Source organism: Malaclemys terrapin, chromosome 9, assembly GCF_027887155.1.
Source record: "Malaclemys terrapin pileata isolate rMalTer1 chromosome 9, rMalTer1.hap1, whole genome shotgun sequence".
NCBI classification, from domain to species: Eukaryota; Metazoa; Chordata; order Testudines; family Emydidae; genus Malaclemys; species Malaclemys terrapin.
In genome coordinates, this window is record NC_071513.1 from 39,222,248 (window position 1) to 39,238,047 (window position 15,800).

The 15,800-nt window shown below is 46.4% G+C and overlaps 1 protein-coding gene across 1 annotated transcript in view; it reads right to left on the bottom strand.

Moving 5' to 3' along the window:
• The window catches only part of FRMPD3 (FERM and PDZ domain containing 3), a 102,545-nt gene that overhangs the window by 9,597 nt on the left and 77,148 nt on the right, over positions 1 to 15,800 (bottom strand). Inside the window, exon 15 of the mRNA XM_054040765.1 lies at positions 2,439 to 2,583. Within this exon, the coding sequence (XP_053896740.1) occupies positions 2,439 to 2,583 (145 nt within the window). The remainder of the gene's footprint in view (positions 1 to 2,438; positions 2,584 to 15,800) is intronic.

Here is a 15,800-nt window from a genome sequence, read left to right on the forward strand (position 1 = left end):
GGAGACATCAGTGGCTAGGGGCTAAATTTGTGTAGCTAAACAGCAACTCCTCCATCATGAACCCCTCTTCTCTTAGGAACTGCATGTCTCTGGGGACTCGGATGGGCGATGGAACCTTTCACTTCCAGGTCACCAGTTCAAAGCCAGCTCCCTCGTTGGAAGGCTCAAGAGAGAGGCTGAGGACCGAACGGGACGCGGAGACTGAACTATTCCCTCCCTTCTAGAAGCGGGCAACCTCCAGATCTAGGTTGAAGTGAATAGATGGGGTGAACACTGAAGTGACAAACTTGTCTGTGTGGGAGTGGGATCCATTGTACACATCCCTACATCACAGCCACCTAACTTCTGCCTACATGGTCACCGTTCCTGAAGTGACCACACTGCAGCGTAGCGCAAGGCACTCCCACTTCGCCCATCTCCCAGTCTCAGGCTGAGCACACTGTTGCACCTGCAGAGCCCTCAGCAAGGGACAAGCAGGAGGCTGGCTTCAGGAAACTGAGCTCAGGGTGCTTGCCTGGTACTACAGGGCACTAGCCACTTGCCCATGGCACAGAACCAGAGCCCATTTGCTTCAAGGGAAAGCTGGGGGCAAGGAGGGGACCTTTGCTGCATATTTGAATTCCTTCTGTGGGCTAGCTGTGTAAGTTTCTGGGCTGTGGGGTAAGGAGGAGCTGGCAAACAGCTGAGCTATCAGCTGTCACCACTAGTGTTAACACCAGCTTTGAGAGGATTTTCATGGGGGAAGCACATGACACAATTCTGCAGCAAAGTGTACTGGCTCCTGTTAAGGGCAGCTGATCTGCTGGACCTCATCAAAGCGAGATGGATTTAACTGATAATACCAGCACAATACTCACCCTTAAAACAGCTACCGTTCCACAGGAGACTTCAGTGGGCCCCAGGGAAGACAGATGTGCTCCTCTCCCAGGCAAAGCGTGGGAACCAGGGCTTGATTTTACAGTTAAGATTTTGGCACAGGCTGACTGCAGCCTGGAAATTCAGAGCCCAGGTAATATGACTCACTCTGTTGGGGCTATCTGACCCCTCCTGTAGAAACACGTTCCCCTGAGGGAATCTCACCTGGCTTTGAAGGCTAAATCCAACCTTTCTGAACCAAACCTGGGCATCTGGGCTGGTGCATCGGGTTCCAGTGGGGCTGAAGGGGGAAAGAATTTCACCCTGCAGGCCACAGGGGCTCCTGTGTCACCATGCTACAGGGATAAATTGGCTGTTGGATCCAAATAGCCACCAATGTGTTGCCTCCCTCCACTTCTTTTCCTGTCCTACCCCACAAATCCAGCTGCATGAGGACACAGAGAGAGCTCCCCAGTCCCACCCCCAAGCAGTGTGGCACTGGGTCCTTTGTGGCTGCAGAGGAAGAGGCCGGATCTACCCTGACATATTCGTTTCAGTTATAGAATGGGACTCTGATGGGTACTGGTCCTTTAAGGTAGTGTCAACTGGCCCCATCTCAAATGGAGACGTGAAACCCCATGTGCATCCTAGTTAGGAAGAATCTCCTTGCCTGGCTAATGCTTCTGCTTCTACACTCTATATTGCCCCCTGCACAGGCCAAGATTTCCAAAAGTGACTGGTAATTTTGGGTGCCCAATACGAGTCCCCTTTAAAGGTGGCATGATTCCCGGATGTTCTAAGCACACACCCCTGAAATCCAGGCCCCTCTAAGTTTCTCAGATTGGACACCTCAAAATTAAGGCACCCAAAATCATGAGTCACTTTTGGGAATCTGGGCCATACACCTTTGGTTCTAACGCACAACAGCGGCAGTGCCAGAAGCCCCCAGCGTAGTTCCTCCAACACCCACTGGAGGATGTCAGTGTGTCTGAATCTACATCTCTGCAGATCAGTAAAGATAGCAGAAAAACAGTCCCAAGTACAGTCTCTTTGTTCTGCACAGATGCTCAGGACAGTCTCCTCAGCGAAGAACCCTGCAAACTCATGCCAACTGCAGGATCGTGAATCACAGTGTCTGCACATGATCTCTGCAGGAACATTGCAAGCTGGCCTGTGGGCATCCAGTGCTGATTTTTGCTGGTGGCACTAAGTCTTTCTAAATGACAGGAATGTGCTGAGCCAGCTTAGATCTTCCATGTGGATTGGACATTATGATACTAAATGTTGCTTTGTATGTGACAAGAGGGGTATAATTACTGATACCCTTTCACAGACAGAGGACCCAAGAGCGTAAGTGATTTGCCAAGGGCACTCAGTGAGTCAGTGGTATACCCAGAGCTAGAACCTCTGTCTTCTGAAACCCGGCTTTTTCCTGCTAGCCAATGCTGCCTGCTGTGTCGAAAGGGCCACTGTTGGTTTGGTTCCATCCCAATGCAGAGGAGATTTCAGAAGGAATTAATCTCCTTTCCTAACTGTGCTAAACAGCAGGGGAGGGGGCACAAAAAACAGAGGCTGAAACGTACCTGCCTTGGAAATCTGAGGAGGTGGTGGCTGGCTGGACGGCCTAGAAAAGATCATCTTCTTGGTGTCCACCAGGAGGCGGCAATAGCCTGCTAGCAGGCAGGCAAAATTGGTGGCTTCGGGCCATTCCATCAGCAGCACCAGCGGCTGGAAAGGAAAAAAGGAAAAGCAAATAAAGGCAATGGGTTTCAGCTGATACACAAATTAAGCCAAGCGCGCCAAAGGGGACTGTGTATGTGGATCCTGCACAGGATTGTGTTCTTTCTAGGTGGGAGGGGAATGCTCCCCACTTCCCACCTCAGCCATGGCTCTGCCACACAACCAGATCCACAGAGAAGAAACCAGTGACCCAAGAAACACAACTCGGCTATATAATGGGATGAACGACCACCACTTCCTCTTCCTTAGCCCCAAACAGAAAAACAAGGTACGAGATTTCACATAGCTCTAACTCTACCTACGCCACCCGGTGTTAAAACGAAGCCACCAGGACCTAGAGAGGTCTGAAGAAATGTGAGCTCCCAGCAATGAAACTTCAGGAAGGGTGAATTATTAACTTCTCCCAACTCCTAATCTATGGCAAAGATTTACTGCTAGCCATCTGGAAAGTTCAATCTGTGCCTTAGGAGCAAGCGGTGTCATTTTGTTTAGGAGAAACATTTATTCTCATGCTATGAAAGGATTTTAATCCCTGCTTTAAGGGAAAACTCAGACATAATCTCAGCTATTTTATGTATAGAATATTGCTCCTGCACCCCTGCTATTGTAAAATTGTCACGATCACCATCCCCCCCCACAAGCCCCCCACATCATCCTGTTTTAGCCATGCTAGGAAGAGGCTGTTGTTAGGAATAGACTATTTCCACCTGCAAAGATAAGGCTTTGGATACACTGGGAATTTGCCCCAGTTCCTGCCATCAGTGGCCAGTCACGGCAAAGCTGAACCAGTGTAAACCCTTTGGGTAGACAGGCAGAATGGCTATTTGCACTGACGCAGTTAACCTCGGTTTCAAGCAGCTCTGCTGATACAATAGCATCTGCCTGTATGTATTAGGGCAGTGGTTTTCAAAGTTCGGGTTGCGACCCAGTAGTGGGTCGTGGAATGCAAAGCACTGGGTCGCCTTGTTCAGCACCCAGGGACCCTGGCGGCTAGCCAGTAAAAACTAGCAGTCCCTACCTGTTCTGACACTGCGCTGCACCCTGGAAGCAGTCAGCAGCAGGTCCGGCTCATAGGCAGGGGGGCCACGGGGCTCCACACACTGCCCCCACCCCAAGCACCAGCTCTGCTGGAGGGGGCAGTGCCTGCAGGCGAGAGCTGCATGGAGCTGCTTGTGCGCCTCCGCCTAGGACCCAGACCTGCCGCTGGCCACTTTTGGGGTGTAGCGCGGTCCGCAGTGCCAGGACAGGCAGGAAGCCTGCCTCTGCACCCTGGCTGCACTGCTGACCAAGAGCCGCTAGAGGTAAGCCTGCACCCCAACCCCGTGCCCCAATCCCCTGTACCAGCCCTGAGCCCCCCCCAAACCCAGATCCCCTTCCTGCACCCCAACCCCCTCATTCCCATCCCCAGCCCTGAACCCCCTCCCAAACCCCTCATCCCCAGCTCTATTGGGTTGCGGGCATCAACAATTTTCTTCAACTGGGTCACCAGAAAAAAAGTTTGAAAACCACTATATTAGGGGTTTGCACAGGTGCCGCTGCAGTGTGACTGGTCTTTGATGGCTGGACTCAGGGCAGACCCCCAGTACAGACAAAGCCTATGACTGGCCAGTCCATAGAAGTCAACTTCTCTAGAATAGAGTGGTTCAAGGCATTTAAATGTAAACAAACTGAGACCAGTGCAAATGAGAGCCACACATCACTATCTTTCACAACACAAGAAATGCCTTCTGTTATCGCCTCATCAGTAACGGTACTAAGAGGCCACTGACTGGGAAAAATGTAACATGTAAACATAGAGCAGGCTCAGGTATTCGCAATGAGACAAACAGTTTATGTCTGAGATGACTTGGTATTTCAGGGATAGTTGTGAACCTAGCTGATTAACATTCATATTACAGTGCGGCTCTATAGGGCCCAATTGAATTGTGGGGCTCTGTTGTCCTAAGTGCTATTTACACAAAAGGTAAGAGAAATTCCCTTCCCCCAAGAGTTTACAATCTAAGTAGACAAGACTGACAAAGAGCGGGGAGAGACGTGATTTGCCAATGTCACACAGAGGGTGAGTGCTTGAGCTGAGCTGAGAACCAAGGTCTCCTGGGTCCCAGTCCAGTGCACTATCCACTGGACCATGCTGCCTCTCAGAGACAAACCCAAAACTGTCCTAGGTTGCACGGCTTGGCCATTTTTGGAAGCATGTGGCTTCATATGCAGAGCAGTCCGTGGAGCTCCCAGAGGAAATATAGGGAGTGTTGATTGGTATTTGCTACTCTTTTGGTTCACAAGCTGTGAATGTAACAGGAGATGCAGGGTTTGGAAGCACCAGTCTGATGGTTATGTCTTTATCATCTTCTCAGAGCCTATACTGGTAGGGCTGAGTAATAATAATAAAGGAACTGAGTAGGGATAGCTGCAGAGACAGCTTCAACGAATGGCTAATATTCTCCAAAATAAGCAGATGATGACTATGAAGATAATCAAGTCCAGACAGTGGGAGGTGTATTTGCCTGTGTTATAATGACAGAAGGGCTCCAATGCCCACAGTTTTGTTTCAGACTAGTGTTCAGCGTGCTTTACCAGATTTGTCATAACAACGCTCACTTTCTAACATCTTGGATTGGCTATGGACCTCCATCTCTTCCTGGCTGATGATGACCTGGCCTCAGTTATACACACCTTGGTCCCCTCCCTTCCGGCCTCAGCAATGCAGTATTCCTGGGCAGGAAGCCATCAGCCCTTCCAGATAGAATAGATGTTCCTGTTTACCTCTCAGCTATGCTTGCATCTGGCTGGGTTTCACTGACTCAGGTGTAAAGGGCAAAGAAAGTAAAGAAGTTGGCTCACCAGCAGCTGAGCAGTTGATTTACAGCTGCTAGTAGGCATGTGCCTAATAAGCAAATTCGCTCAAACAGGAATCTTTGCCACCAGCACGGTTTATGGGTTTTTTCTTCTAAAAGGGATTTTTATTGTGGTCACAAATAAACACTAAAATCAAGATTACAGGAATCAAAGAGAGTAACAAGAGACAAGAAAATGAAGTGGCTGCATCTGCAACACAATGGAGAGCTCACAGGATCTAGACTCTTCATGCGCTTGTGAGGAGCATTGCCCCTTTTAACCCAGCTCCTAGCTTCAGCGGAAGTGAGGTAAGGTAGCCCATATATTCAGATTTCTGCTTGAGGCTAGTCCCTTTTCTCCATGCTGAAGACTTCCCAGGTGTTTGAAGCTGTCTGTTGAAGGAGGGAGCCCCTGGTTTTTCCAGTCGGCAGCAAGAGTAATCTGAGAGCTAACAAGAAGAAATGAAGTGGTAAGACCTGACCGAGGCCGCAGAAGCAACTGTCAGCACCTGATGGTGCTAATGGAGGGGATAAAATTCAACTCAAAGGCCAGATTCTGGGTTGTGCGCCGGTGGTGCACAGGGCAGCTTCTGGTCGGAATGTCACAGAGTTTAAGGGCAGAAGGGACCCCCACATCATCGAGTCTGACCTCCTGTATCTCTCAGGCCATCACCACCACCCAACACCTGCACACTAAACCCAACAGCCGAAATTAGATCAAAGTATTACAGCCCGCAGGAGACATAACTTTTATGTGCCACAGGCAGAGAATTGGAAGGACCAAGGTACACCAGTGCCCAAGGCCCAAGAAATGGCAGGGAAACAATGAAGTGAGATATACCTAGATAATCCTGGCATGTGACTGGCACCCCACACACTGCAGAGGAAGGTGACAAACCCCCAAGGGCACTGCCAATCTGACCTGGGGCGAAATTCCTTCCTGACCCCCACATATGGCGATCAGTTAGACGCTGACCATGTGAGCAAGAACCAGCCAGCCACGCAATGGTCATAAATGGCCACTGGAGTAGTCCCCTTGTGGAAGGGAACTCCCTACTGACACAAATCTGATGGAGCCGGCTTCTGCACCAGCTGCCTGCCCACCCTTGCACAGCAGGAGTGGCAGAGCTCTAAGAGATGCCAGAGCTGGGTAACCCCAGCTCCCTGATGCCTCCTCACTCCTTTGCAGCAAGTGGAGCGGATGCAGTGAGAACCTAGCCTCAAGGGGGTTTTCTACTAAAACCAGAATATTTTGATTTTTGGACAATTCCACCATATGAATCAGAGAGCCAGATTGTCCACAATCTCTCCAACGTGAATCATTGTCAGAGAAGCCCAATCTGTATATTCTATCAGGAGCGAAACAGGATTGGGTTCTGAGTGACTCTGCGATCAACGCAACTTGGCACTTTCTGCAGATAACTGAAAGCCAAAGGGCAGAACGCATGAGGATTACTAATGCTGAATGACCCTTGCCATGTCTCCACGTGAGCACAGCTACTCAGTTTTTGTTTGGTAATTAGTAAGATGCACATCCTAGCTGACTATAACATTACTATTCTACAAGCAAGAAGTCTTAATACCAATTAGCATTACTAGCTTAGCATTACTGCTTTGTTATTCGGCAGAACACATTGCTTGATTAAACGATAATGACATTTAGGCAAATGATGGGTGCTAGTTTTGTTATACAATTGGTCAAGTGTGAAGATTTTATTATTGCAAATTAAATGACGTTGTTAGCTGTACAACATCACACTTGATCCAGTTGCTTACCCCCTTACCGGGCTGGTAAAAGAAAAGAGAAGGTATTATGAATGAGAGACAAAGGAGAGGGTAAACCAAGATACTTTAAAATCCTATTAATCTAGATCCATATGTTCCAAGCATGCAAGGAGAATGAGTTGTTAAAAAGATACTTGGTTATATTATATATTCCAAGCATGCAAGGAAAATGGGTTGTTAAAAAGATACTTTGTTAAATCAGACTTGGGAATAAATGGGAAAAATTTCCATTCGGAATAGTCAGTTGTTCAATTTACAATCAATGTTGCTGGGGAATTTACGCAGCACTAGCTTTGAACTGCTTTCAATTGAGCTGCTGAGTAATAATAATAAAGGAACTGAACTGTGTTTTATGGCTTTGATTATTTTCTCTTTGTGGATAACATGGATTTACCACGATAGGTTTAGAATCCCACTGTTTGGCAAAGTCCTGTAAGGAACAGCGAGGACTACCGTCGAAGATAGTTATTTCCCCCGAGATATTCCATGTCTGGAAAATCAACTCCTCTGGATTATTGCGGGGATTCTGGTATCCTAACTACTACTGTAATAATCAACAACACTTATACAGCCTGTGTTGTTCCACATAAACAAATCAGTGCCAGTGGTCTGCTGTAGTCCTCGTGGCAGATCATGTGGTATTACTGATCCTTTTATATAGGCATGCTCTTTTAGGTCCCAGTTCAGCACAGCATTCAAGCACTTGCTTAAATCTTTCCCCGATTAGCAAAACACTTAAGTACATGCTCAACTTTAAGCATGTGCTTAAATCCCACTGAAGTCAATGGAATGGAAGTACGTGCTTAAGTGCTTTGCTGAATAGGGTTAGATGCTAAATTGGAGCATACGGGATGTCTTGAGACAAGTTGGTGAGTTTCTAATATGCACCATGTCGATGGAGTATATCAAGGGCATTTATTTTCTGTTCTCCATGGCACATGCTCCATGTGTCTTCATACTGGTGTATCTTGTCTCCATGCACATGAAATCTTTTCTCACCGTTAAACACTACTGCAAGATTGAGTGCTCATCTCCCTGGATCCAATGAGAGGCTATTTCCTTCTAATGCCTGACCATTTAATTTTCACATTTCACGTGTTGATCTTTCATGGTGGCTTGTTTCATATCTGCCATCTTCTGATCACTAACTGGCATGTTCTGGGTGCCCATTCTTTCACTGGGATCATTACTGTATCACTGCTGGAGTCTCTTGACCACATATCACCAACAGGCCTACCCTTCCCTGGATGATTCTCTCTATGGATGTTGTTACTGAATTATTTCTCTGGTTTTTGCTGTGCAGTGGCAACTTTAGGATGAATGTTGGCTCAGGAGAAACTAGAACACATTTAACGGACAATCCTATTCCTTTGAAAATTTCAAACTTCATCGTCTCAGCTGGATTTACACATTGCACCAGTTTAGTCCATTCAAGATTTCAACGTCCATCCAGACCCAAAACTACAAGTACATTCATGAGGCAAGGATGTCTGATGCTTGAGAGCTCTTTACACTCACAGATAAAAGCACAATAAAATCCAGAGGGGCTGGAAACAGAGTTGGCAAAACTTTTCCACATTTTGATTTTTCAATTATTTTTTATGTTAAAATTTCAAATTTTAATGAAAAAAGAGAGAACGAAATTTTTGAAGAAAATGTCCATTAACATTTTCCTATTTTTCAACCAGCTACATCAGGATGTTAATATTAGACAAATTCACCCGGGAAATATGGGGCAGCTTTTTGGAACAGCTTCCCTAAGGATGTGGTGCATTCTTCATCACTCCATGTCTTTAAATCAAGAATGGATATCTTGCTAAAGGTTATGCTGTAGCTCAATCAGAAGTGATAGGGCTTGATGGGGGAATCACTGGGAGAAATTCTCTGCCTGCCTTATGTATGTAGGAGGTCTAGTTAGATCAGGGATCGACAACCTTTGGCATGCGGCCCGTCAGGGAAATCCGCTGGCGGGCTGGGCTGGTTTTTTTACCTGCAGCGTCCACAGGTTTGGCTGATCGCAGCTCTGACTGGCCGCGGTTTGCCGTTCCAGGCCAATGGGGGCTGCAGGAAGCAGCGGCCAGCACATCCCTCGGCCCACGCCACTTCCTGCAGACCCCATTGGCCTGGAACGGCAAATTGCAGCCAGTGGGAGCTGTGATCGGCCGAACCTGCGGATGCTGCAGGTAAACAAACCGGCCTGGCCTGTCAGCAGATTTCCTTGACGGGCCACATACCAAAAGTTGCCGATCCCTGGTTTAGATGATCAAGATGGTCCCTTATGGCTTTAAATCCATGAATCTGTGAACAGGCATAACCACAATATGAACTTCAAGCTTAAGTATTGTTATTTTTGTATCTGTTTCAGTGTACTTTACACGGTCCATCCATAGCCAGAGCGATGCACATTCATGTGCTGCAATAGAACTTGAGGTCATAATTTACATTTTCTGGTTTACTTGACTTCTAGTGTCAAGTTTATAGCTAATAATCTGACCATCTGGGCCTAACAAGACAGTCAGTTCTTCACTGGTGCCTGACCTTTTTTCCCCTTAAGCATTATTAGCTCTGACTCCATCAATTCAAAGCTCATTGTGAAAAGGAACATTATTTCTCTGTCATTTGTTGATCAATAAAATTCCTAGTTTTGTTTGCATACAATCTGCAGGCCTTTGTAAAGTCATTCTGTTTATTCCAGTTTGATCAGCAATACCTTTTGCAGGGCAAATTTGGTCATCAGCTTAATTTCTGACAGCTTCTGTCCAATTCCAGAGCCTTTGGGTATGTACCCCCATGGGTATATAACTTTGAGTATCGTTCTCCACCTTGATTCCAGTGGCTGCTGTTTTTAGCTGGGCTTCTGTTAGCTCATTAGCTCTAGCTATCTCCATAGCTTTTTCTAGGGAAAGCACGGCTCCTACACAGGGAAGTTTCTCTCTACACCAACAACTACACAGTCTCTCACTGTCCCATCAACATCTATATGATATCACGGTAATCTTACATTCTCTTACAGACTAATCAAATGTCTCTCTGACTCCTTGCGCGTTGCTGTGGAGTTTTGAACTATCAAAAACTGGATTTGTTTTTGGCATAGCACATGCTTTATATTTATCAAAGCAAGTTCTTAGTGCTTTCCAATCTTCTGCACCAATGGACCGCATGCTGAAAGTGCCTCCGCTTTTGCCCCTGTCCACAGTCTTGGATAGCTGCGTTTGTTTCTTATTCAGATTTGGCTTTGTATGGTCCAGAAAATGTCAGTTCCACAAGCTGTTTGAATCTCTGTCGTGTTTCTGAATGGCTGCCCGATTCCTAGTCCATTTTGAATGCAGGGAAGCCAGCAATATCCACGGTGTTCTAGATGGCAGGGGAATGTGTCTACTTCTGACACCACATATTGTTGGGTGCCTTGTTTTAATTAAACTAGCAAGACTCTGGTTAGCAGCATTTCCAACTGCTCCTCCACACTAGAAGCCTTAGATAAAAAAAGTCTCAATCTTCCTCTCACTCTCTCCAGAAGGAAGGGTTTCAGCATGGTTCAGTGCAAATAAAACGAATGGGATTCATGCAGTTTAGAGTAGTAGATCCTGTTACTTATACACATGTACCCTCCCCCGCCCATCACCTCTAGAAAGGCTGTGCATTGCATAACAGGAAGGCCTGCTTGATATCTAATTGCCTCCTTCCCCGTCTTTATAATTGTACCAGTAGCTCCTATAAAACAGATGTTGGTAGCAATGTTTGTAAATAAACTCAGTCCATCTCTGCCCCAGAATGTTTTTAAGATCTATTAAGTCATTATAGTACTGTCATGCATGGGCATGGGTGTATGTGCACCAATGCCAACTACTGGCTAGAATCAGAACTGCTTCACTGTGTGTCATAGGTGCGATACTGCTAGTGGAGAGTGTCTTTTAGGTCAGCTGTTTTGAACCTGTGCTTTGGGAGAAGCAGGGTCTTATTTCTGTCCCTGCTGCCACCATGAAGCTCTGAGTGACCATGGTAAGCAGCATCATGACAACTGGGAAGGCCTAGATCTTACGCTACACTGCAGGAAATCCTGGCTCCTCCATGTAGCAATGAGGATGGGCCAATCTTCAGCTGGTGCCAACCAGCATCGTTCTATTGATTTTTCTCCAGGATCTGGCCGAGCATTATTCTACCCACCGGGGAAGGTTCCTCAATGTGCACTGCAGTTGTTCACCTGCTTTGTTGCTTACATCAGGGAGGGGGCCCTGGGGAAGCAGGAGGGGATGTGTTAGCCCAGTCAATGCAAAAATTAGAAAGCTACAGAATGTACTTGTAGAAAGGCCTTTTATTTCCATTACACACTGGAAGCAGCCCCAAGGCCCCTGCAAGACACTGAAATCAATAGCCAGATTCTAGGCACAGTAGCAGCCAGGGATCTTTCTGAATTAATTTTTTCGTTGTTTTCCTTTGTAAAGTCTTGATCTCTGCTAAGTGCTGGCTGGCTGCAGGCCCTGCTGGGAGACATGAAATCAATTACCCTGATGCTTTTGATTGAACTGTGCTTGGCTAGTCACCAGCCCCCATGCCGCTTCTGCACCTCATCTTAGCTCCTCGCTCACATTTGCAACTAAGCTGGGTACGACATGCAGCCCAGGTGGGAATTTCCACTGGGAAAAGATGGACCCTTTGAACCCACAGATGCCATTGTGAAGTTAGCCAGTTCCCAGGTGGCATCCTGGCTGGGTGCACAAATCTGACACCAGTGGTGCTGGAACAATTTTCATAGTGGGGGTGCTGAAGGCAGAAACCATGTATTTGGGTTTATTACTGCTTCAAGCTACCGCACCTCCAACTCCCCTAGTTCCCGCACCAATGTATTTTTTAGAGGGGCACAGCAGGGTGTCTCCGCTAATATCAATAATAATAATAAAAAGCAACCAACTACAAAGTGGCTGTGTCATAAAAATAAAAGTTTATTGTAAACACAGCTGTAATGAGTCAAAACCCAATGTAATGATTGCTTCAGGAGAAAGGGATGGATTAATCAAATCATGAGTGCAGTGAGAAAGGAAAGGAATGTCAGATCTGAACTCAAAGAACAAGCCTTGGATCTAATCAGCTGTCTGTCTGATTGATGCTCTTATTTATAGGGCAACTACTACCCTTCTATGGAAAACCTAGGCTTGAGTTCCTTGGGATTAAACTAACCAGCCTCTCTATCGCCTTTGCACTGGAAATTGGGCCTGGAATAAATCCTGCTGGGATTGTCATATGGATTTTTAAATGGTGCAACAAGACGGTGATAGTCTCATCTCTGTCTGGACCTTGATGCCAGCGTCCCCCTCACGACACGTGTATGTAGAAGAGATCTTGTTTGTTTTTTTCTTTATTTTTGCTGAGGAATACACCAGGGAACAGTGCTAAACAGTCTCTGGGCTGCCTTTAACGGGACACTGTCACTTTAAAAATCATGGCCCAGCCCTGGAGTGGCGGATGGGGAAGCAGCACTCAATGCTGCTGAGAAAGGTGGCGTATGAAAGTGGATTTAGGCCACTTCTTTATTCCACTGATCTGGGGCCACCTGCGCACTAGTATGCCCAGGACTCCAACAGGCCATTCTGGCATCTGGGGAATGCTGGGACCCAGGAATGCTCCAGTCACCCCCCTTTTCCACAGCCATGCGCCCTGTGCTGTTGGCTGGCCGGTGAGGTTGTTTGGGAGCCACTATGGCAGTACCTCGCCAGCTGAGCATGGTGCAGTGCAGGTGTCATTCACCAGTGGCCATGCAAATTGTGTGTTGCATCCTTAGGGTCTGATCCAATGCTCACTGAAGTCAATGGATAGACTTGTAGGGGAAACCCTGGCCCCTCTGAAGTCAGTACAAGTTTTGCCACTGACTACAGTGGGGCCAGGATGTCACCTCTGTTGACCTCAACGGGCACTGGCTTAGGCACTGTGTACACTTGAGAATCTGGCCCCTTATTTGCTTGGGCACCTGCAAAATCCTGACCTTTATCACACCACCATGCTATTTACTTTGCTCTGTGGTGTTTGCAGTACTATACTTGCAACGGGGAAACATCACCAACACTGCCAGAACATCAGCAACCACCTACAGTAACAGGCATGACTACAATGGTGCCTGCTGCCTCACGTTGGTTTACTTTTTACATTTCTCTCCACTAGTCGGTTTGAATTTCAGGTTCCCGTGAGGCCACAATGCTGCAATGTGTGGATTGCAGAACCTTCATGTGAAGTTTGACATCTAAGCCAACCATGCCCCGCCCCCCATTCCCAGCTTTCACTAACATTTACAAAAATAAACCACGGACACATCTTGATTTGTAAAACCTTACAGATCTAACTAGTCTGTGCTGTCTTTAACTCGGAAAGAGAGCCTGGGATATCAGAGAAGCTTGAGAGCAAAGCAATTATTTCATAGTGAATAATTCATTAGACAACATAGCTGCAACTTCTGCTCATGAACTATCCGTGAGTGATTTATGATATTCTCAAGTGTAACTGTAATCTGAAATTATTCACTGACTCATTTCTGCAAATAATCCTTGGTTTGTAGTTGTGCATGAGCAGTTATTAGAAGTCTAAGAAGCATTGGGTAGTTTTGCTTGGACACATAAATCGCATGGTAGGTGCCTGTTTCCTGATTGGATGAACTTTAACCCTTAGGATTGGGTTTGTAGGGCACCTGACATTGATGTTTCAGAATTCAACATGGCCTTTCTACACAGATCCTTTAACAGTCACTTTAAAATTTGCTGTTTCCACAGTAACCTCAGATGCTCAAATATCTGCAGAAAGTAATTGCAAAAGGGTCATGGACATAAGCAAAGTAGATTCAGTTGTTTATTCAAGTGACTGTCCTGAGAAGATTTTTTAACGTATTCACCCAGTGCTAGTAGATGCCTGTAGCTAATTAGGGGAATTCCTAGAGGAGAGAGCATCACAACCCGCCTATGCCTAAAATGAATATCTTTCACATGCCCTCCTAGGGTTACAAGACAGCAAATGTGAAAAATTGGGACAGAGGGTGAGGGGTAATAGGAGCCTATATAAGAAAAAGACCCAAAAATCGGGACTGTCCCTATAAAATCGGGACATCTGGTCACCCTATGCCCTCCCTGCTGTTGTTATTCTGCAAAGCGCCTGCAGGTTTAGAAGTGTGATGTGGATTCGACTCCAGGTCTCTAGAGGGGAAAGGGCATTCTCAGAACACAGCCCTCTAATGGTTTAAAATCACAGAGAAAATGGATTTATTTGCATCTCACTATTTAGTCAGAGCAGGGGGAGCTACAGTACAATAGAATAATTACAGAAAGCAGATTAGCACTGCCAGGTAATGATCTTCCTCCCTCTCCTTTTAGCCTGTCTCAGCCATTGCAGTTCTGTCTAAGATTAGCATATGCCTCATTCTGGGCCAGACACTCTGGCTTTGAATCCCTGTCTCTGCATGTGGATATAATTAAGATAGGTTCTAACAGCCTCTCCTAGCACATTCCAGCCTTAAGATACAGATGGACCCTGCTTGTCTGTACCAGTGGGAAGGGATGGGGGCATTTTCGGTGACTTTGGGCAGCCATCTTGAATTTCACAAGAAGTCACAATTTGTGGATGAATTCACTGGGTGGGTGGAAGTTCTACAAGAGAACTGTTTTCACAGCAGATGTTTGCGCTACATGGCAGGAACCAGGAGTGGGTCTGCTTTTACAGTGGAGAAGAACTTGGGACCTTATTCATAAAGTTATTTAAAGCTGAGGAGACTGTCTGGCTCAGGGGACTGGTAATGCCATACAGAGCATTTCCTGTCCAAGTCTCCAGTTCAAATTTGGGGGGTCAGCGAGGTTCCAGGGGAGAGCTATCTGGGGGAGTCTCATTCTGGTTCATAGCAGATGGGTATCAACATCACAAACTGCCATCGTATTTGTCATTCTTGTGGCCAGTCTCAGATGAGTGGTCGAGGACTGAAAGCGCCATAGGCAAAGAACTACTCTCTCACCCCAACAGTAGCCGTTCCCTCCCTGGGTTGGAGCACATTGTCAGCGGCGAACTGCGTGCTCTATTGCTGAATGTTCAATGTTTGTGGAGAGACAGAGGGCTTCGGTTTTCAGGGCTGTTAATCTGGCATCTTTAAGGAGCACTGAATGCACACACACGAAATGAGGCTGCCTTGAATTCATCTGGCAGTTGGGAACACTTTTTTTTTTATTACTGTCTTTCAAACATTAATAGCTAGTCAAAGACAAAAGGTCAATCAAAGGATATTTATCATTTTATTATTGATGTATTAATGCCATAATCTGCCCACAAACGAAAGGGGCATGGATGCAAGGAAGAACCAGAAGGGTTATTCATGATGGAGATTAGGTATTTTTTTACATAGCAGGCATAAGAGAAACCTAGTGGGATGATGCTCATAAGTAGAATGGCCTGGGGTGCAATCCACATAGACGAAGTAGGAAGATATGAATATACCACTATCTCTTCACAAGTATTTGCAGCCTTGGCAAGACATAACTAGACAATGGAGAGTGTGGTGATGGAATTATTTTGGTAAGAATGCAGAGGATGGAAGATCAAGGAGGAATGACAGGTGGCATCTGC